At 44.5% G+C, this 21523-nt stretch overlaps 1 protein-coding gene across 4 annotated transcripts in view; it reads right to left on the bottom strand.

Moving 5' to 3' along the window:
• Positions 1–21523, bottom strand: part of LYN (LYN proto-oncogene, Src family tyrosine kinase) — a 56438-nt gene that overhangs the window by 19259 nt on the left and 15656 nt on the right. For 2 of the 4 annotated variants that reach the window (XM_081952134.1, XM_081952132.1), the window contains exon 2: positions 4888–4962. In XM_081952134.1, the coding sequence (XP_081808260.1) occupies positions 4888–4956 (69 nt within the window). In that variant the 5' untranslated portion in view covers positions 4957–4962. Of the gene's footprint in view, positions 1–4824; positions 4963–21523 lie in introns of all 4 variants that reach the window. The other 2 variants (XM_081952133.1, XM_081952131.1) reach the window with 1 other exon arrangement.

The following is a 21523-nucleotide window of genomic DNA, read 5'->3' as shown; positions in this document are numbered from 1 at the left end:
TTGCAAAAAAACAGTCTGTTTTTGGAGGTCCTCAGAGTGCAGAAACTTTTTTTTAAATTTGCCTCTTCAAAACCTTGGTGTGCCTTATACTCCAGTGCGTCTTATACTCCGAAAAATACAGTATTTTATTCTGACAGAATCCAGTGCAGAATTAGCTGACATTTTCAATGATTTTCCAATCAGTCCACAATACTGTAAAAAAATGGAGCATAGCCTTGCTTTTTTTAAAGGGGGAACTGATAAAATTCAGACAATCCTTAAATCCGGCTGAATTGAAATACTAATCATCAGCTATGCTACTCTTTATCATGTTAAAGGAAGTACATATGAACAGCTCACATGACTTGCAAGAAGTGTTAGTCCCTAGTTGCCTAGGCTAAATTCACACAAAATATGTTTTGTTAAATAATCTGGAAGGACTGAAACTATATATTGTACTAATCTAAACTATAATTATAGCTAATGCAGTGGTCTTGTAGTTAGTTGGTGGACACTTTTGGAGTTATGAAGGTAGATTTTAAGCACTTTGTGTACCAAATGGCTATTGCAATGGACAGTAAATGGAACAGAAGCTCCATTTATCAGATGGTAAATTGCTTTCCTCCACTGCTACTCTATAGCTTCCTGAGATCCTTTTCCATAGGAGTGTCGAATAAATGAGATTTGAATAAAAAGGTAATTCAGAGAAAATGTGGACTCAGACATCCCACATACTGTCACGTCCTTAATTCAAATGCATCTTTTCCTGGGATTGGAAGGAAGATCACAAAAAGTTCAGCTTCTAAAAGGATTTCAAGCAAGGACACAATGAGCAACTTGGTGCACTCAAAATTCATTTTCTCTTTAAAATCCAAATTGCTGCACATTCCTATTGTCTATCACAGTGATGGCGAACCTATGGCACATGTGCCACAGGTGGCACGCGGAGCCATTTGTCAGGGTTCGCGAGGCGCTGCCCTGTTGCTGGCCAGCCCGCATGCGCGCGCTGGCCAGCTCAGTTCACTCTTTTTTAAAGCCATTTTTTGCCCTCCCCAGGCTCCAGAGGCTTTATAGGAGGCTAGGGAGGGTGAAAAGAGCCACCCCGCCCCGCGGAGGCCCTCCGGAAGCTTCATGAGCTTCCCTGATGCCTTCGAAGCGCTCAAAACGACCCTCCGAGCAAACCAGAAGTCACTTCCTGTTTGCTCAGAGGATCGTTTTGAGTGCTCCGAAGGCTTCAGGGACCGTCCGGAGGCTTCCCTGAAGCCTTCAGAATGCTTAAAACGATCCTCCGAGGGTTTGTTCAGAGGGTCTTTTGAGCGCTCCGAAGGCGTCAGGGTCTGGACGGTCTCTGAAGCCTTTGGAATGCTTAAAACGACCCTCCGAGCAAACCGGAAGTGAGTTCCCGCCCCCTGAGGGCATCCAGAGGGGCGGGGGAGGCTGTTTTCGCCCTCCCTAGGCTCCTATAAAGCCTCTGAAGCCTGGGGAGGGCGAAAAAAGCATGTAAAAATGGGGGTGAGCGCCTGTAGTGCGCGCATGCGCACTGGGGGTGTCGCACATTGCATTATCGGTGCAGCACACCCGCACACGATCCCACTGCGCTCCCCCCACTTATGCACGTGAGCCAAAAAGGTTCACCATCGCTGGTCTATCATCTCATTAGTTTGGGGCAGGTAGGTCCAATAATACAATAAAGTGCAATTCAACTTTTTACACTGCTCTGTACCTCTGTAGCTGCATTCACAGAAATGTAGATTTTCTTTAAGGGCAATACTTTGTATTCTATTAGTTATTCTTTTTCAATAAAAACAACCTCAAATGAGTAAAGTCATCCGTGGCAGGCTTTAGCACAGTGTGTGACCCCAGCTGGTTTTGTTACCATATGATAACTGAAAAACAGTTATCATGTAATGGATAAAATTGCCAGGTGCATTGTCTAGTTCTCAGTTCCCAAACTTTAAAAATAAAAATAATATTGAGTTTTTGGCTTTCAGACTCTGTTGCAATTAATCTTTCTTCTCTGTAGCGGTTTTCATTAAATGAAAAAAAGTATTTTATGAAGGCATCCATCTTGAAAATGGAGACCCATCCCCCTCCTTAGTATATGTTTTATGAGAATAAGTGTAGTATCTCTGTAACATTTAAAGAGTGCAGTTAAAAAAAACATTTTTGGACACTGGAGATGGTAAAAAAATAACATTAAAAAAACCCTGCAAATCTCTTTAGATAGCGGCCCTTTCATTGGGGGGGAGGGCGTCCGTCCCTTCCACAGAGGGAAGTGAGTCGAATCCCATGCTTCCCATAGGCGGCTGCCTGAATCATATTGCGTCACAATGGGAACGCATAACATCGGACGCTTCGGTTCTCGATACTGTACAACAGGGCCTCAGACTGGAATTTTTCTCTTCCCCTCTCAATCTCTTCAGAACCTTCCTCTCTTCCCAGGACACAGTTAAATGTGATCTGGTCCGGCTTGCAATTCAACACTTATTGGAGACTCGGGCAATAGAGCCGGTTCCCTTAGAGCAGTGATGGTGAACCTATGGCACGCATGCCACAAGTGGCATGCGGAGCCATTTGTTAGGGCACGCGAAGCACTGCCCTGTCAACTGGCCAGCATGCATGCGCGTGCTGGCCAGCTGAGTCCACCTTTTTAAAAGCTATTTTTCACCTTCCCCAGGCTCCAGAGGCTTTATAGGAGCCTGGGGAGGGCGAAAAGAGTCTCCCTCGCCCCCCCCCCCCGGAGGCTTCAGGGACCGTCCGGAGGCTTCCCTGAAGCCTTCGGAACGCTTAAAACCACCTCCGAGCAAACCGTAAGTCACTTCCGGGTTGCTCGGAGGGTCGTTTTAAGCGTTCCGAAGGCTTCAGGGACCGTCCGGAGGCTTCCTTGACGCCTTCGGAGCGCTTAAAACGACTCTCCGAGCAAACCGGAAGTCACTTCCGGTTTGCTCGGAGGGTGGTTTTAAGTGTTCCAAAGGCTTCAGGGACCATCCGGAGGCTTCCCTGATGCCTTCGGAGCACTTAAAACGACCCTCCGAGCAACCTGGAAGTCACTTCCGGTTTGCTCGGAGGGTGGTTTTAAGCATTCCGAAGGCTTCAGGGAAGCCTCCGGACGGTCCCTGAAGCCTCTGGAGGGCCTCCGGGGGGGTGGGGGACGCTCTTTTTGCCCTCCCCAGGCTCCTATAAAGCCTCTGGAGCTTGGGGAGGGCGAAAAAAGCATGTAAAAATGGGGGCGGGGTCGCGCGTTGTGCGCGCATGCGTACTGGGGGGTCGCGCGTTGCATTATGGGTGCGGCACCACTGCACATGACCCCCCTGTGCTCCCCCCACTTGTGGCACGCGAGCCAAAAAAGGTACGCCATCGCTGCCTTAGAGGATCAAGGGCGAGGGTTTTATTCCAACCTCTTTATTGTTCTGAAGAGTTTGGGAGGAGGGTGGAGAGCGATCCTGGATCTGAAACATCTGAACAAATTTATTGTTTATCGCCGCTTTAAGATGGCGTCTTTACATTCCATCCTGTTAAGTATTAGGCAAGACGACTTCATGGCATCCATAGACCTTACTGAAGCATACCTTCATATCCCAATCCGGCCTCCCCACCGCAAATATCTTAGGTTCGCTAAGGAAGCAGCCCATTACCAATACAGGGCATTGCCGCTTTGTCTAGCATCAGCCCCACAAACATTCACTAAAGTCATGGCGGCTGTGGCAGCCTATCTTAGGTCTCTCCCTGTCTGACTTCAACTTTATCTGGAAGATGTCTTAGTACAAGATCATTCTTATGACCAATCTCTTTGCATGCAGCACTCTGGAAAGGAATTAGGATTAGGCCAAGGCCTATCTTAGTTTCATACAGATAGTCCTTGACTTATGTCCAAAATTGAGCCAAAAATTCTGTTATTAAGTGAGATATTTGTTAAGTGAGTTTTTTCCTATTTTACAACTTTTTGCCACAGTTAAGTGAGTCACTGCAGTGTTTAAGTTATAACACGGTTATTAAGTGAATCTGGCTTCCCTATTGACTTTCCTTGCCAGAAGGTGATCACATGACCCTGGACACTGAAATGGTCATAAATATGAACCAGTTGCCAAGCGTCTGAATTTTGATCATATGGTCATGGGGATGCTGCAAAGGTGTGAAATACAGTCATACGTCCCTTTTGCTTCATTACTCTGAAATACAGTCGTAAATTACTTTTGCACTGCTGTTGTAACTTTGAATGGTCACTAAATGAACAGTTGTAAGTTGAGGACAACCTGTGGTTTGTTTCCCACAGGAGTAAATACTTTCACTGTGCTTGCAGTCATAGTTTTCTCCTACTATTCCCACCCCTTGCAGCTGCATTGGGAGGCATTTACTCCCAACCTGAAGTCTATGGAGAATCATCCAGATCATGTCCCAAGTATGCTTTTTTCAAAAGGCCAACTTTGTTTGTTTTCTTTGTTTTTCCTTTAAGATGTTTTGCTTCTCATCCAAGAAGCTTCTTCAGTTCAACTGAAGAAAATAAATTCTAAAGCAATTTCCACCATTGTGAACAGGTTAAAAAAGAGACATTAAAAAAAAGGAATTTATGTATTTCCAAGATTCCCGAGTGAAACTAACACTGCTTAGTAATATATTCAAACTGCTCTTAGTTGGAACTGATGACTCAAAGGTTCTGGATTTCAGGTACATTCTTTATGGGCTAATGAACCCATTGCCACAAAGTTAAACTGCAGTCCATGAAAATGTAATATTCATTCCTGGTTATGTGTTGTGTTGCTTTTTTTAAATGAAATAAACACTTAAGATATGCCAGTCAAACTGCAATCTCACTGTGGGAATTCTTCCCTGAAACTATCTACTTACTGGCCTTTGCTGTTTATTGGACGTTGGATCCCTCACATAAATAGTTCGTTCAGTTTTACGTACTGATTTGTTCTTCACATCTAGCCCATCTCCTTGCAGATTCTCTTTTTGTTTGGATTTTATACATCCCATATTTTCCTGTTGGGACAAAGCAAAACAATGGAAAGATTAGACAAAAATGCTGTCATATGTATTCACATGGTCAAACTTATATCAATTTGTGGGGGTTTGGCAGCAGCATATAAATAATAGAACATTGTCCCCAAAGAGATTTGTGTGGTATCTTTAAACAGACAAAATCATTTAGGTGTTTTGCCCAAGGTTTCACATAAGGTTTTTATTTTCACTTTATATTGCAGATAACACTGAAAACTAATATTTATATACAGCATTTATCATATCTAAATAAAAGGGATTTTTGCTTTATCTTCAGGATGAGTCACTGACATATATTATATTTACACAATGATCGATGTTCCCTAATATTTTTACAGTATGCTTTATAACTAAATATAAGGAAAACTATACTGCCACATCAGTCTATTTCCTTCAAATCATACTCCAGTAAACCGTCTGTTAAAAGAATCAGTGTGCAAATTGTCATAATGGATGTATAAATGAACAAGTCAACACCTTTCAAATTTGATACTATTCCAACCCTACATTATAGCTCCTACAAATGTAAACTTTAACTGAACTGAATTCAGTATGTTGAAAATACAGTCATCCTATTTAAAATAGAATTTAGCCTATGAGTTCCAATGTTCCTAAAAGCTTTAAGTGAAAAACCAACGTTTTCAAAACTGCAAAAAATATGTATACATTAAAATTTTATATTTAGATATTGTGTGATTTGGGTACAAATCTATCAAAGGATGTATTTTCATTTATACTCTATTTTAACTGAGCTGTGGGTTTAAATAGGGGATTTTTTTAAAAATAGAGAGCTACACAAGAATAAATGCTCTCAAGGATTAATTAGATAAGCCCATGAAAATGGTCAGAATTGCACAGAGCATAGTGCCAACTGAAATATCTCTTCATTCATTCCAATAAGAATTTTCAAAACAGAAGGATAAGGAATGGGAATTGAACACTTTTAAAAATAAAATTAAAATTAGGCTGAAATCCTAATCCTAATAAATTCCTAAAAAGTACAGGTTTAGGGTTTTGGGGATATATATATATATATATATAAACCTGTACTTTTTAGGAATGTAGATAGAAAACATAACAATCTTTCACTCACCTTTCAGTGAGCTCAAAAATTTTGCCAAAGGACATTAGGTGAATGAAAAAATAGAGCATAAGATAGAAAAAGAGAAGACACTTACCAAATGGGCAAAAAGTAGCAATAGCAATATATATATATATATATATATATATATATATTGCTATTGCTACTTTTTGCCCATTTGGTAAGTGTCTTCTCTTTTTCTATCTTATGCTCTATTTTTTCATTCACCTAATGTCCTTTGGCAAAATTTTTGAGCTCACTGAAAGGTGAGTGAAAGATTGTTATGTTTTCTATCTACATTCCCTGTATGTTCATGTAATAGCTCTTTTGCACCTGTCTTTAGCAGTACTCTTTTCAAATTTAAATTTAGGAAAGGATATGGATATTTTAAAAGAGGTCAAGTGTCTGCCAGGTGCTACTGCCAGCAGAGACAAGATGCATATTCTTAAGATAATCAAGAATGCAAGTAAGGACTGTGACGTTGATGCTATTATACATCTTGGCACAAATTATCTGTCCCAAAAAGATGTACTTTCTGTGAAGAATGATTTCCAGAGCCTGGGGTATGAATTTAGTAGTGTAGGTTGTAGGCTTATAAAATGTCTTTTCAGACGTTTTACCAGTATATAAGGAACAAAAAGGGAAGGGCCAGCATGTAGCAGAGTTTAATGTGGCTAAAGGAGTGGTATAAAAGAGAAGGCTTTGGTTTTATTAGTCATTATGCCTGCAGCTGGTCCAATGAAAAACTATACAAAAGAGATTCAAGAAAGGGACTGAGTTACTTGGCATTAAATTCACAGATTTTCTGGATAAATATTTAAACTGAACAGCAGGGACAGAGAATTAATTGATACAGAATATTTCTGTCCCCAGCAATCTACAACTCATAGGGTTATGAGTGCATGTAACATAGATGTATGTGCGGGTAAGATTATCACTCCTGCTGTCAAGCAAAACCAAGCATTTAATAGTGAGTGCCGTACCATGTGCATGAATCATACAAGTGGCAAAGAAATAGGGGCAGTCAGGCATAACACAGGTTATGTAGACAGTAAACACAGGGTCAATCAAAATAGGCTCAAATGTCACCAATGCAGAGTATGAGGAATAAACAGGGTGAATTAGAAATTCAAGTAAATGAGGGCAGATACAATATTGTTGCCATTACAGAAACTTGGTGGGATGAAACCCACAAATGGAACATACAGCTACAAGGATTTAAATTATTTAAAAGAGATAGACCAAATAAAAGAGGAAGTGGAGTTGCACTATATGTAAGAAATAATTACATCTCTACAGAAATAGAGCACAACAATGATGAGAACTATCTTGAATGCATTTGGGTCAATATTAAAGGTTGGGGTGGTAAACGACATTGCCATAGGTCTATACTAAAGGCCTCCCAACCAAGCAGAGGAAGTAGATGAACTTTTTGCTAGTCAGCTAACTAAGGTATATAGGAATCACACCACAATAGTAATGTGGGATTTTAACTACCCTGACATCAACTGGGAAACAAACTATGTACCAAGTGGAAGATCCAACAGGTTCCTAACGAACCTAGACAACTTTTATTCCCAAAAAGTAGAGAAGGGAACAAGGGGATCGGCCATATTAGACTTAATTCTCACTAACAGAGACGAAATGATAGAAGGTGTTGAAGCCATAGGAACCCTGGGGGCAAGTGACCATGCAATATTGGAATTCAACATTATGCAAACACAAGTAGTAGAACAAAGTCAAACTAGAGTCTTGGACTTTAAGAGAGCTAATTTCAATAAACTTAAAGAGAGCTTGGGAAGAATTCCATGGATGTGAATCCTCAAGGGGAAAACAACTCAAGAAGCTTGGGAAATTTTGAAAAAATGAGATTACAAAAGCTCAGTCTAGCACAATACCAATGATGAAGAAAAATACCAGCTCCCAAAAGAAACCAGCATGGCTGCATAAATAACTCTCTGACAAATTGGAAAACGGGGGACATAACTAAGGCAGAATATCAGCAAATAGCCCGAGCCTGCAAAGATGAAGTAAGGAAAGCTAAGGCTCACAATGAAGAAAGGCTTGCCACAAAAGTAAAAAATAACAAAAAAACATTCTTTCAACATGTTAAAAACAAGAAAAGGGTTAAGGAAACAATTGGTCCATTGCTGAGAGAAAGTGGCAAGGTGACAAGCAACAGGGAGAAAGCAGAACTATTTAACTCATTTTTTGCATCTGTCTTTACACAAAGGGATAAAACAATGCAACCTATCAAAAACAGCACCACAAAAATCAGATTAGGAACATAAATTGAAATAGGGAAGAAAATGGTAAGTGACCACCTGCCTACCCTAGACGAGTTCAAATCACCACGACCGGACGGATTACACCTCATCTGAAGGAACTGCCAGATGAGATCTCAGAACCACTGAACTATATCTTTCAGAGATCCTGGAGCACCGGGGAACTACCAGAGGACTGGAAGAGAGCTGATGTAGATGTAAACAAAGTAATAGCCAAAAGCCAACATGGGTTTGTCAAAAACAGATCATGCCAAACTAATTTTATTGCATTCTTTGACAAAGTGACAAAATTAGTGGACCAGAAGAATGCCGTCAATATAGTTTACTTGGACTTTAGTAAGGTATTTGATAAGGTAGATCATAACCTACTACTAGATAAAGTAGAAGAATGTGAGTTGGACAGCATCACCACCAGATGGTTTCATAACTGGCTAACCAACCGCTCTCAACGTGTAGTCCTCAGTGGAACTGCATCTACATGGAGGGAAGTATGCAGTGGAGTACCTCAAGGCTCTGTTTTAGGCCCAGTACTCTTCAACATCTTCATCAATGATTTCGATGAGGGAATAAATGGGGAACTCATCAAATTTGCCGATGACACCAAGGGCAGGAATAGCCAACACTCCAGAAGATAGGCTAAAGATACAGAAGGATCTTGAGAAACTTGAACATTGGGCACTATCTAATGAAATTCAATGGTGAAAAGAGTAAGGTTCAACATTTAGGCAAGAAAAACAAAATGCACAGGTACAGTATAGGTGGTATCTTCCTCAATAGTAGTAACTGTGAGAGGGATCTTGGAGTCCTAGTGGACAACCATTTAAACATGAGCCAGAAGTGTGCAGCAGCTACCAAAAAAGCCAACACAGTTCTAGGCTACATAAACAGAGGGATAGAATCAAGATCAAGTGAAATGTTAATTCCACTTTATAATGCCTTGGTAAGGCCACACTTGGAATACTGCATTCAGTTTTGGTCGCCACGATATAGAAAAGATGTGGAGACTCTAGAAAGAGTGCAGAGAAGAGCAACAAAGATGATATGGGGATTGGAGACTAAAACATATGAAGAACGGTTGCAGGAACTGGGTATAAGTCTAATTTAATGAAAAGAAGGACTAGGGAAGACATGATAGCAGTGTTTCAATATCTCAGGGGTTGCCACAAAGAAGAGGGAGTCAAACTATTCTCCAAGGCACCTGAGTGTAGAACAAGAAGCAATGGGTGGAAACTAATCAAGGAGAGAAGCAACTTAGAACTGAGGAGAAATTTCCTGACAGTTAGAACAATTAATCAGTGGAACAGCTTGCCTCCAGAAGTTGTGAATGCCCCAACACTGGAAGTCTTTAAGAAGATGTTGGATAGCTATTTATCTGGAACGGTATGTTTTCTGCCTAGGCAGGGGGTTAGACTAGAAGACCTACAAGGTCCCTTCCAATTCTGCTATTGTATTGTATGTTGATCCTTTCTAAATTTAAATACCTCACGATTGGTGTCCTGGGATTTAACTGAATTTTAGAAATTCGAAAAGTGTATATTGCTTGAGTGAATGTCTCTTGAATGTTTATTGCCCCCCCCCATCCACGATCTAATTTTGGAGGGGGTGCCGGACCTCGCAGGAATAACCGAGACCTGGTTGGGCCACGAGGGTGGTTTACCCCTCGTGGAAATGTGCCCGCCAGGTTATCGAGCATTTCACCAGCCTCGGGCCCAGGGAAGGGGCGGTGGGGTAGCAGTGATTATCCGGGAAGACTTAGAGCCGAGAGAGTTCACTGTGCCACAGACATCCGGGTGTGAGTCCCTTGTCGTGAGATGGGGCCCAGGGAGGCAGTTGGGCCTGCTGATAGTATACCTGGCTCCTCGCTATACGTCAGCGGCCCTGCCTGAACTCCTCGAGCTGATCTCATCGGTGGCGGTTGAGACCCCCAAACTGTTAGTGATGGGGGATTTTAATCTGCCGTCGATGGGAGAAGCGTCTGAGGGGGTTCGGGAGTTCATGGCTTCCATGACAGCCATGGACCTGACCCAGTTAATTCAGGGCCCTACTCACGAGGGAGGCCACACGCTGGACCTTGTCTTTGTCTCTGGCCAATGGACGAGTGATCTGGGAATAGGGGATCTAGCTATTATTCCCCTGTCATGGTCGGATCACTCACTTCTCCGGCTTGACTTCCCTGGTGCTACCCCCCACCGCGAGGAGGCGGAACCGGAAGGCATTAGATGGTTCCGCCCCAAGCGCCTGATGGAACCAGATAGGTTCCAGACGGAGCTTGGGCCACCTCCTGTGGATCTGACCCGCCCTCGAGTAGAGGACCTGGTAGACGCATGGAACAGTGCGACTACCGGGGCCCTAGACCGGGTGGCGCCTTTGCGGCCTCTCCTGCGGCGACGAACCACCCTGGCCCCTTGGTTTACTGAGGAGCTAAGGGTGATGAAACGCCACAAGAGACGCCTAGAGAGTCGTTGGAGATCCTCCCGTTCCGAATTTGACCGAGCACAGGCACGGGCCTATTTGAGGACGTACCTTGTGGCACTAAGAGCGGCCAAACGTCAATATTGTGCCGCTCTTATTGCGTCCGCAGATAACCGCCCTGCCGCCCTGTTTCGGGTGACTCGCTCCCTCTTGTTTGAGAGACAGCGGGAAGCCCCTTTACAGGGCAGAGCAGAGGAGTTTGGGAAATATCTACAGGACAAAGTCGCTCAAATCCGGATGGGATGGGCCCCTTTCAGTGGTCCAGTAGAGACGCCCGTGGCGAGTCTTGAGGGACCGCTTTGGGAAGAGTTTGACTCGGTTGCCATCGAGGATTTGGACAGGTTGCGTGGACGTCTGCGACCCACCACATGTTTATTGGACCCGTGTCCCTCCTGGCTTGTACTGGCATCCTGGGAGGTTACGCGCGACTGGCTCCTGGGCCTAGTGAACGCCTCGTTGGGTGAGGGATCTCTACCGGCCGCCTTGAAAGAGGCGGTGGTGAGGCCTCTGCTCAAGAAGCCTTCCCTGGACCCAACGGACCTAGCCAATTATCGTCCTGTCTCCAACCTTCCTTTCTTAGCGAAGGTTGTAGAGAATGTGGTGGTACAGCAGTTCCCACGTCACCTGGAGGAAAATGATTATCTAGACCCGCGCCAGTCCGGCTTCCGACCCGGGCACAGCACGGAGACGGCCTTGGTCGCATTGGTTGATGATCTCTGGAGGGCCAGAGATAGGGGTTGTTCCTCTATCCTGGTCCTATTAGATCTCTCGGCGGCGTTCGATACCATCGACCATGGTATCCTGTTGCACTGGCTAGAGGGGCTGGGAGTCAGGGGCACCGTTTTACGGTGGTTTGGCTCCTACCTCTCTGACCGGACGCAACGTGTGTTGGCAGGGGAGCAGAGTTCGACCCGGAGGTCACTCACATGTGGAGTGCCACAGGGATCGGTGCTCTCGCCTCTCCTGTTCAACACATACATGAAACCGCTGGGCGAGATCATCCGTGGCTTTGGGGTGGGATATCATCTGTATGCTGATGATACTCAGCTATACATTTCCACCCCGAACCACCCCAATGAGGCCGTCGAAATGATGTCCCGGTGTTTGGAGGCCGTACGGGTCTGGATGGATGGCAACCGACTAAAACTCAACCCTTCCAAGACGGAGTGGCTGTGGCTTCCGGCCCCCCGGTTCAACCAGGTGCTTCCATCTCTGGCCATTGGGGGCGTGCAACTAGCCCCCATGGAACAGGTGCGCAATTTGGGCGTCCTCCTAGATGCCCGGCTGTCCATGGATGACCATGTAACAGCCGTGGCTAGGGGGGCGTTCCATCAGGTCCGCCTGATGCGCCAATTGCGCCCCTTATTGGACCGGGATGCCCTACGCAGTCACCCATGCGCTAGTGACGTCTCGCCTGGACTACTGCAATGCTCTCTACATGGGGCTTCCCTTGAGATGCACTCGGAGACTACAGTTGGTCCAGAACGCGGCCGCGCGGGTGATTATGGGGAGGTCTAGATACTCCCCTGTAACACCTCTCCTGCGCGAGCTGCACTGGCTTCCTGTGGTCTACCGAGTGCGTTTCAAGGTTTTGATTATGATCTTTAAAGCGCTTCATGGCATAGGACCTAGTTACATGCAGGATCGCATCCTGCCCCACACATCCCTACGACCAATTCGCTCACACAGAGAGGGACTTCTCCGGGTGCCGTCCGCCAAACAGTGTCGGGGGGCGACATCCAGGAGCAGAGCCTTCTCTGTGATGGGCCCAGCCCTGTGGAATGACCTCCCCCGTGACATCAGGATTATTTCCGATCTCCGCTCCTTCCGTGTACAGTTGAAGACCCACCTCTTTCAATCATCCGGCCTGGCTCAACCGTAATCTTTTCATATTCCTCCTGACTGTCTTTTTTAAATTTTAAAATTTTTATTGTATATTGGATTTTTTATTAGACGGGGCATGTTAATGGTTTTAATTTGTCTTAATGTTTTAATCTATTACCTCCTCCGTGCATGTATGTCTTTGTATATATGTATGTTTATATATGTCTTAGTGTACGCCGCCCCGAGTCCTGCCCGGAAAGGGAGCGGCTAATAAATCCAAATTTATTATTATTATTTTATTATTACTAAAATTATGCAAAATTTCCAAAAATCATTAAAATCAGGTTACGTTTCATGATCTCATGACACTGTTTTTATTATTTATTTGGAAAGATCAGAAGGCTCTTGCAGATTAGTACCTGGTACCCATAGTGATTGCTTTGTGCTCCTGGCAGAATGAAGGAATGTCCCATAGCTATCATTTCAGCATAGTTCTAGAACAGGGCTGTCAAACTCAAGGCCCATGGGCTGGATCTGTCCCATGGGGTGCTTAGATCTAGCCCGCAAGGCTGACCTAGAAACAGCAATGACTGGCCCGTGGTGCCTTCAATGAAAACTGAGCTCAGGAGGCCCTCCTTCCCCAAGCTCCATTTTTTTGGCAGAGGGTTGCAGAAGCTGTCGCAGCTGAAAATGGAGCTTGGGAGCCCATTTTTGCTGGCAGAGACACCACATGTGTCTCTGACATGAGCAACCTTGACCTGGCCATGTCCCCCTGACCATGTCCCCCCTGGCTTTGCCCCCCCCCCCAAAGTCAAACACAACCCTGATGAAATCAAGTTTGACACTCCTGCTCTAGAAAGAAGAAAAGGCTAGAGGCATGTCTATAAGAGCCAACTAAGAAACTAAAGCAAATGTCAGTCCACTGCTTCTTTTATTCATATTTATAAAAATCCCACATGAAGCAATATAACATAGTGGTAGCTTGATAAAATCCTATGGGTAAATAACAAAAAAAGAAAAATAGTTGCTATATATATTCCTAATATGTATGAAGTGAATGAAGTTCCATCTAGGTTCTCAGAGAGGTATCAACAAATTTAAGATAATCTTAAGCACTACAGAATCATAATCATGCAATCAAAATATTTAAGGAATGAACAGGGATGAAGAACCAAAGCCATCTTAACAAGGACTTTACCATATGCTGGCAGTGCTGGTAAGAGAAGAAAAAAATCCTGATTAAAAGATTATTGGAATTTATCTGTACTCCCCCACCCCACCCCCATCCCATTGCAAATTTATTTCAAATCCATTGTTTTTGTATTTTTAATTATGCTGCTTTGAATTCTGGATTTGTGGTTTTCTCAATCTTATTCATTCAACTGGTTTTTGGACATTGTCTGGACAAATCTTTCTTGGCCAGGTTTTTCAGAAGTGATTTGCCATTGCCTCCTTCCTAGGGATGAGAAGAAGTGACTGGCCCAAGGTCACTCAGCAGATTTTCTGTCTAAGGCAGGAGTAGAACTCAGAGTTTCCTTGGTTTCAACCTACCAGTACCACTCTGACTCAAATTATCTTTAATTAAGAACAATTGGGTATAAGATGAATAGAATTAACACTCTATATCCTACATTTTGTCACAAATTCCATTCAGAGACAACGCTTTTTATATGTGTTGAGTGACCATCTCAAGCTATTTATTTTGGATGCTAAATACTTTCCTGTTTTAGCAAATAATATTCTCCTTTGTATAAGTATTATCCTGAAGTCAAAGTACAAGTATAAATTATCATGTTGCAACAAGTTTACAAAAATGCATAAGTTTTTTGTACCCATGACTTATCACTACCTTTAAGTTGACTATCTGACCTTTGATCCATGAGTTTCTAGAGGAGTACTCTTCCCTACTTACATACATGGAAAATATTAACACTACAGAACAGGCAATTCTTTTAGTACTGAGAGATTTGTGACAAATCCTTCCCCTCATCTCTTTTTCCCCACCCAAGTGAGAAAAAGAAATATTACAAATGCTTCCATTGAATGATCCAGAGATTTTAAAGGGGAATGACATGATGTTGGAAAGACAGAAATTAAAAACATGACTTTGCTTAAATGCCATAAAACTCTGCTTCAATCTGCCTTAGTTTTTAGATTTTTAAAATTCTGTTTTGAAAATGTAGCTAACTCTTAAGGACTTAAAAGAGATGATTCAATTTATTTTAAAAGAATCATGTAAGAAAGTAAAATCAAGATTAGCCTAAGTGCATCTAGTAAGCTTCACTGATCTATGAAATTTGGCCCTCAGATCTAAATATCAGTTGCTTTTTACTTTATGCCAGGCCATTAGATGTAAAGTCTTTCTTAAAGACTTAAAAGAGATCCCCTGACAAGGGGGGGGGGGGAGCATCATTATCTCTTCATGGGTTAAGCATCCTTCTTCAAATAAATGTTCAGTATACTCCAATATTCCCTTCCCTAAAAATACTGTATTTTACTGTAGATTAAACATGACTATTTGAAAATTGAAGAATAGCTATAACAGCATTTCTACAGCAATGCTTTAAAAGCAGGTTTCACCAAGAAAACATAATTAAGACTAAAGTTACATACTTTTAGTTTTTTTCCAAATATTCTTGCCTTTGGGTGTGTTACATACAGTTCCAGTTTATCAGATTGATCATACTATAATTAAATCCTTCCTTGCACCCTTAAAAATCATCTTTGCTTCTTAAGTAGTCTTCTTTCTGGAGAAAGTCTCCTTTCTCTACCACTACCAATTATCTTTTTGCCTCTCTTTTTCCATTAACATCTCTGAACTACGTATTGCAGCCCTTCAAAGTTTAGAACTTTTGATTGTCTTCTTGAGAACAACTTGCACTCTTTAAGGAGGGAAGTAAAATTTGCCAAAGACTGGAAACTGCTAATGCAGCAAAGGGAACAGATGAAGAAACTGTGGGGAAAGCAACAGGAAGAAAGAAAAGGAGGTAGTGTGCTGTTGGGTAAGAAATTCATGTTATAGCTGTTACGTAGAACGCAGATCTTCCCGTGATATTCACAGGCCTGCCAGTTAATTATTTCCTGGCAGTCTATTGTTATGATTACATCTCGGTTCCTAGTTTTGATACTGGAATTAAGTAAATAACAGGGGGGGAAATTTCTTCAGAAAAAAACGAACAAAAGAAATGTATTGCATATGGTCTCCCCCATACATTCTTCTTATTATCCCAAAGACAGGCTTTACTGTTGATGCTTATAAATGAGGACAGAAGAAACAAGGAAAGGTAGAAATACCATCAGCTTCTCAAACTTCATCTTATTTGACAAAATAGACCAAGTTTACTTCACCTTTCTTTAAATATCAACAAAGTTTCAATGCAAAATTTAGGTTTTTATAAGGCAGTCCATGGAATTTCTCTGAACACTGGGCAAGTAAGAAGTGACCACAGAGTAATTCCATTAGAGCATGGGTGTCAAACTTGATCATGTCACATGACGTATATTGGCATATCGTGACATTTTTTGCCTTTGCAGAGCCGGGATGGGCGTGTCCTGTGAATCATGCATCCGACCCACAGGGTGCCAGCTTGAGAGGACTGTATTATAGGGACATGTGTCTTTCAGGATTAACTCAGATATATCTGTGGAAATATGCCTTTCTTTGATTAATGTTGGCATATACTCAGCCAATTAAAGATCTGCACATTCTTTTACTCTCTTATGGCAACATCTCTTTAAAGCAACCTCATTGTTATGGGAAACATAACTTCTAATGCACTGCATAGAAAGCCAGCATTCTGCAGTAAATCCTGACAAGAGGAAAGAAATGAGATCTTGTTAGGGTGAAACAATTAAAAATAAATATGGTTATAAATTAATGCTAAACCGTATATACCATAATTTTAGGTTCCATTTCTGATATCATTATTTAAAAGACTCTTGGATATTAAAACAGGAATTTTTTAAAAAAATGGAAGAGCTTCTGCTAATCAAAATACAAAATACTAAGACTGATAGATCAACGGTTCTGAACCCACACTAGGTTCATATTACTTATCATATTTCTTACTATTTCAAGAATAGTAGTAAATTATTTATGAACATTGTTGGATCTGGGCAACGAGAGACAGACTGCGGACACGAAGTGACTTAACAGCTCTTTATTAGTAATAATAGTGATCCAGCTTGTTTGGTAGTCGGAGGGTTCCCCTTTTATAGGGATTGGGCACGCCCCTCGACCAATCAGAGGGATACCTGTTTCCCGCTGTAGGAGCGGACCAGAGGGAAGACTTATCCTGATATATGTTAATATCTAACACCCCTCCCCTCCTAGATGGGACGTTGCGGTAGGTAACATAATCTTTTAGGTAGGTGGGTGTTTGTCTTGCTCGGGAGGAACGTCGTAGTTCGGGTTGGCTTGAAGTGGTTGCAGGACTGGGTGCGGGTTGGTTTGAAGTAGTTGCAGGATCGGGTGCTTTTTCTATTTCCCGTTCTGGAGGTCTTGTGCCTTCGTTGCTCGGGCGTTCAGGAGTTTGTTCGGCTGCGCTGTCTGGGGGTTTCTCTGTTACGTGTGTGTAGTCTTGTTCCACGCTTGGCTCGCCGGCGTCGTTGTTTCCTATGCTGGGGTTTTCTTGTGGCTGACTTTCCGTAGACAGGAAACTTTCGTCTTCATTTCTAAGGTTGGAGTGTGCTAGGCGACCCCGCAGTTGATCGATGTGCCTTTTCCAATTCCGCCCATCTTCTAGCTCTAGCAAATACGATCGTGGGCCCGTGATGCCTATGACCTTTGCCGGCATCCATAATGTTCCCCCCGTGTAGTTGTGAGCGTATACTGAATCCCCTACTCTGAAAAACCGGATCTTACTTGTAGAGTCTGGGGGAGCCGTGGCAGAGTAATTCGGATGGAGCCGGTCTAGGTGAGATCGTAGGCGACGGCCCATGAGTAGTTCAGCGGGGCTCCTACCCGTCGTTGCGCTCGGGGTAATGTGTTGAATGAGGAGGTAATGGTCAATGCGTGTTTGCCAATCACCTGGACCCATCCTGGCGAGGGCCTCTTTTGCGAATCGCACCATTCTCTCCGCCTGTCCGTTTGATGCTGGGTGGAATGGCGCGATGAGGGCATGCCGGATTCCCAACCCTGCTAAAAATGTTTCAAAGTGCATGGCCGTGAATTGGGGCCCGTTATCGGATACGAGGAGATCTGGCAGGCCATGGGTGGCGAAGAGTCGCCGTAGAACCTTTATGACTGCCTCTGCCGTGGTTGAAGTCATTAGGACTACATCTAGCCACTTTGAGTATGCATCCACAACTATAAGGAAAGTCTGACCTTGGAATGGCCCTGCGAAGTCGATGTGTATTCGCGACCAGGGTGCTTTGGGTTTCTCCCATTCTGTGGCGGGCGCTTCCGGGGGTGCTGGTCTCGATTCCTGGCATGGGTCACAAGTGGCCACCCACTCCTCTATTTCTTTGTCCATGTTTGGCCACCACACGTAACTTCTTGCTAACGCCTTCATTCTAACAATCCCCGGATGACCCATATGTAAAGCATCTAATACATTTTTACGTAAAGCATGCGGAATAACAACTCGATCCCCCCACAACAAACATCCTTGTAGTACTGAGAGCTCGTCCCGTTTCGACCAAAACATTTTGAATTCCGGGCCCACATTTCCCTTTGGCCACCCCCTCCAAACCCAAGTTTGAACTTGTTTTATTAAATTGTCTTTAGAGGAGAACCTTGCAACATCGTAGGAAGAAACCGGTCCCGAATCCAAACAGTCAATGAGCAATACCGGTACTTCTGGAGTGGGGTCTGGCAGAATGTCAGGTAATGGGCAACGGCTGAGTGCGTCTGCGTGTCCAAGAGTGGAGCCCGGTCGATGTATCAATTTGTATGAATATGCAGCCAGGAAAACAGTCCACCTGGTCATGCGAGGAGAAAGGGAGACCGGAGTGGGGCGGTTTCCCGCCAAAAGTCCCAACAGCGGTTTATGATCTGTGATCAGTTCAAAATCGCGGCCGTAGAGGTATTCGTGGAAACGCTTTACTCCCGCGACGGCAGCCAGCGCTTCCCTGTCCATTTGGCTGTAATTTCTTTCGGCCGATGAAAGAGTTCTGGAGTAGAACGCGATGGGTGCTTCTTTTCCGTCGGGCATCCTGTGGCTGAGGACTGCTCCAACTCCGAAAGGTGATGCGTCGCAGGTCAATACCAGCGGTAGGGTCTGGCTGTATTGAACAAGCAATGAGTCAGTGGTGAGTAGACGCTTTACTCCGGCGAAAGCTGCAGCTTCGGATCGTCCCCATTTCCATGGTGCGTTCCTCTGGAGTAGACGGTGTAGTGGCTCAGCAACGGTCGCCTTCTGTCTCAGAAAAACGCTGTAGAAGTTAAGTAATCCGAGGAAGGCCTGCAACTCGGTCTGATTTCGTGGTGTGGGGGCGTCCTGGATCGCCTTAATTTTCTTTGAAGTGGGGTGTATTCCCTGACCATCGATTCTATAACCCAGGAATTCTACGCTAGGAACGTTAATTTGGCATTTTTCTTTTTTAAGGCGGAGACCCTTTTCTCTGATTCTGGCCAAAACAGATCTGACTCTTTTGTTTAATTGCTCCTCGTTTGCAGCTGACACCAAGATGTCGTCAAAATAGGGGACGACTCCTGGTATCCCTTGCAACAGTCGTTCCATGACGCTCTGGAACAATCCTGGGGCAATGCTAACGCCGAATTGTAGCCGGTTGCATTTGAATGCTCCTCTATGCGTCACTATCGTTTGGGCCTCCGCTGTGGCGCTATCAACTGGCAGTTGCTGGTAAGCTTGTGCCATGTCTAACTTTGCGAATACCTTTCCTGGCCCCAACGAGTGCAATAAGTGCTGTACTACTGGCACAGGATATGCGCTCTGTTGTAGCGCGACATTAATTGTGCACTTATAGTCCGCGCAGATGCGGACTGATCCGTCTGGCTTGACTGGGGTCACGATGGGCGTTTCCCAGCGCGCGTGATCTACCGGCTCAAGGATTCCTTGCTCCACTAACTTATCTATCTCTTTGTCTATTTTAGGGCGGAGTGCAAAAGGCACTCGTCTCGGTTTAAGTCGGATTGGCGCCACTTTAGGGTCTAAATTGAATGATATTGGTTTACCCACATACTTACCAAGACCGGGGCTGAACACATCCTCGAATTCCTTAAAAATCTGTTCAGCGCTGCTGTTTCTTACGGCGTTGATCCCGGTGACTTCTAACCCCAGGGCTTCAAACCAATCAAGCCCCAGAAGGTTCTGCAATGGCGCGCTGGCGATGGTCACGGGCAGCTGGGCTTCGATGTCCTTGAAACGGATGTGGAATGTGCCTTGGCCCACGATGGGGACTTGGTTCCCCTGGTAGTCTCGTAGCAGGACGTCTGGAGCGTGTAGTTGGCTCTTTCTGAGGCTAGGGATAGCCTGTTTCATGGATGCCCATGAAATGATCGTCAGGGTCGATCCTGTGTCGACTTCTAGCTCGCAGGGTGAGCCCTCCAAGAGGACTGTGACTCTCAGCCTTTTGGGCCGCTTAGGGCGGACTTGATGTATTGTGGTGAGATACGTTCGCAACTCCTCTCTCTGGGTCAACTCTATCTCATCGTCTACATCCTGAAAATACTCTCGTTGAGCGTCTTGATAGAACGCTCGTTCAGCTCTTTGTGTGTATTCTCTCTGGGGATACGCTCGCTCAACTCCTTGTGAGTAATCTCTCTGGGGATACGCTCGTTCAGCTCTTTGGAAATGTTCTCTCTGGGTAAACACTTGTGGATTTCTCTCTGGGCGCCCTTTTTGATTTCGCCAAGCCCCTGGGTTGGGCTTCTGTTGGCGGTACATGGGTGGCTGCCGTGAGGCAGGGACTCCGCTCCGGCACACTCGTGCGATGTGCCCAAGTTTGTTGCAATGCGAACAAACAACGTTCCTGAACCTACAAGTAGACCTGGGGTGATTCCCTCCGCAACTTGCGCAGGGCGGCAAACGGGATCCGGGTCTCCCCCCAGGCCTCAAGTGACTGCTCTGCATCAGGTGACTGTCCTCGAACTCGGGATTCTCGTAGTCAGGGCTTGCGTCCTCGTAGTGCACTCTGGTTTGCCTTGCTGCTGGCTGGTTTATGTTGGCCCCTCGTTGTATGGTTACAGATGATTTCTCCGCTGATTCTGACGCTCTTGCTTCGTTTAACGCTGTCTGTAGGGTTAAATTCGGGTTTGCCAACAGCTTCTTTTGCAGCGAAATGTCTCTTAACCCACAGATGAGTTGCTCTAAGATGTGTTCTTCCAGATCCCTGTATTCGCAGTGAGCTGCTGCTTTTCGTAGGGCTGCAACATATTGATTAATGGATTCTCTCGCCTTCTGAGTCCTCATGTTGAATTCTTTGCGGCAGACATGGCGGGAAGGTTTTGGCGCGTAGTGAGTTTGCAGAGTCTGTTGCAACGTTGTCCACGATACTGCTTGTATTGGAGTAGGCGCGGTGAGGTCTCTGGCCGTATTGAAGACTTCTTTTCCGCAGTAGCCGAGGAAGATGTTTTTCTTCCTCGCATCGGTGATCCCCGTGTATTCGTTCGCTTCGAGGAAACACTCGAAACGAATCATGAAGGCTTCCCATTCGTCGTTTGCTGGGTCGAAAGGAGCGGGGGGAGCATGCATCGCCATCTTCTCTGTTTGAATTTGCCGCGCTGCGGTGATCTGAGATGGCTGTCGGAATTGCTGCCGAATTCCTGGGCTGGATCAAATCCGGAGATTCTGGAGGTAGCGTTCTTCGTCCTATCTGTCTCTCGATCCCACCTTCGTCGCCAATGTTGGATCTGGGCAACGAGAGACAGACTGCGGACACGAAGTGACTTAACAGCTCTTTATTAGTAATAATAGTG

The sequence above is a fragment of the Natrix helvetica genome (genome assembly GCF_964273705.1).
Source record: "Natrix helvetica genome assembly, chromosome: 4".
Lineage (NCBI taxonomy): Eukaryota > Metazoa > Chordata > Lepidosauria > Squamata > Natricidae > Natrix > Natrix helvetica.
This window is presented reverse-complemented; position numbering and strand designations above follow the sequence as displayed.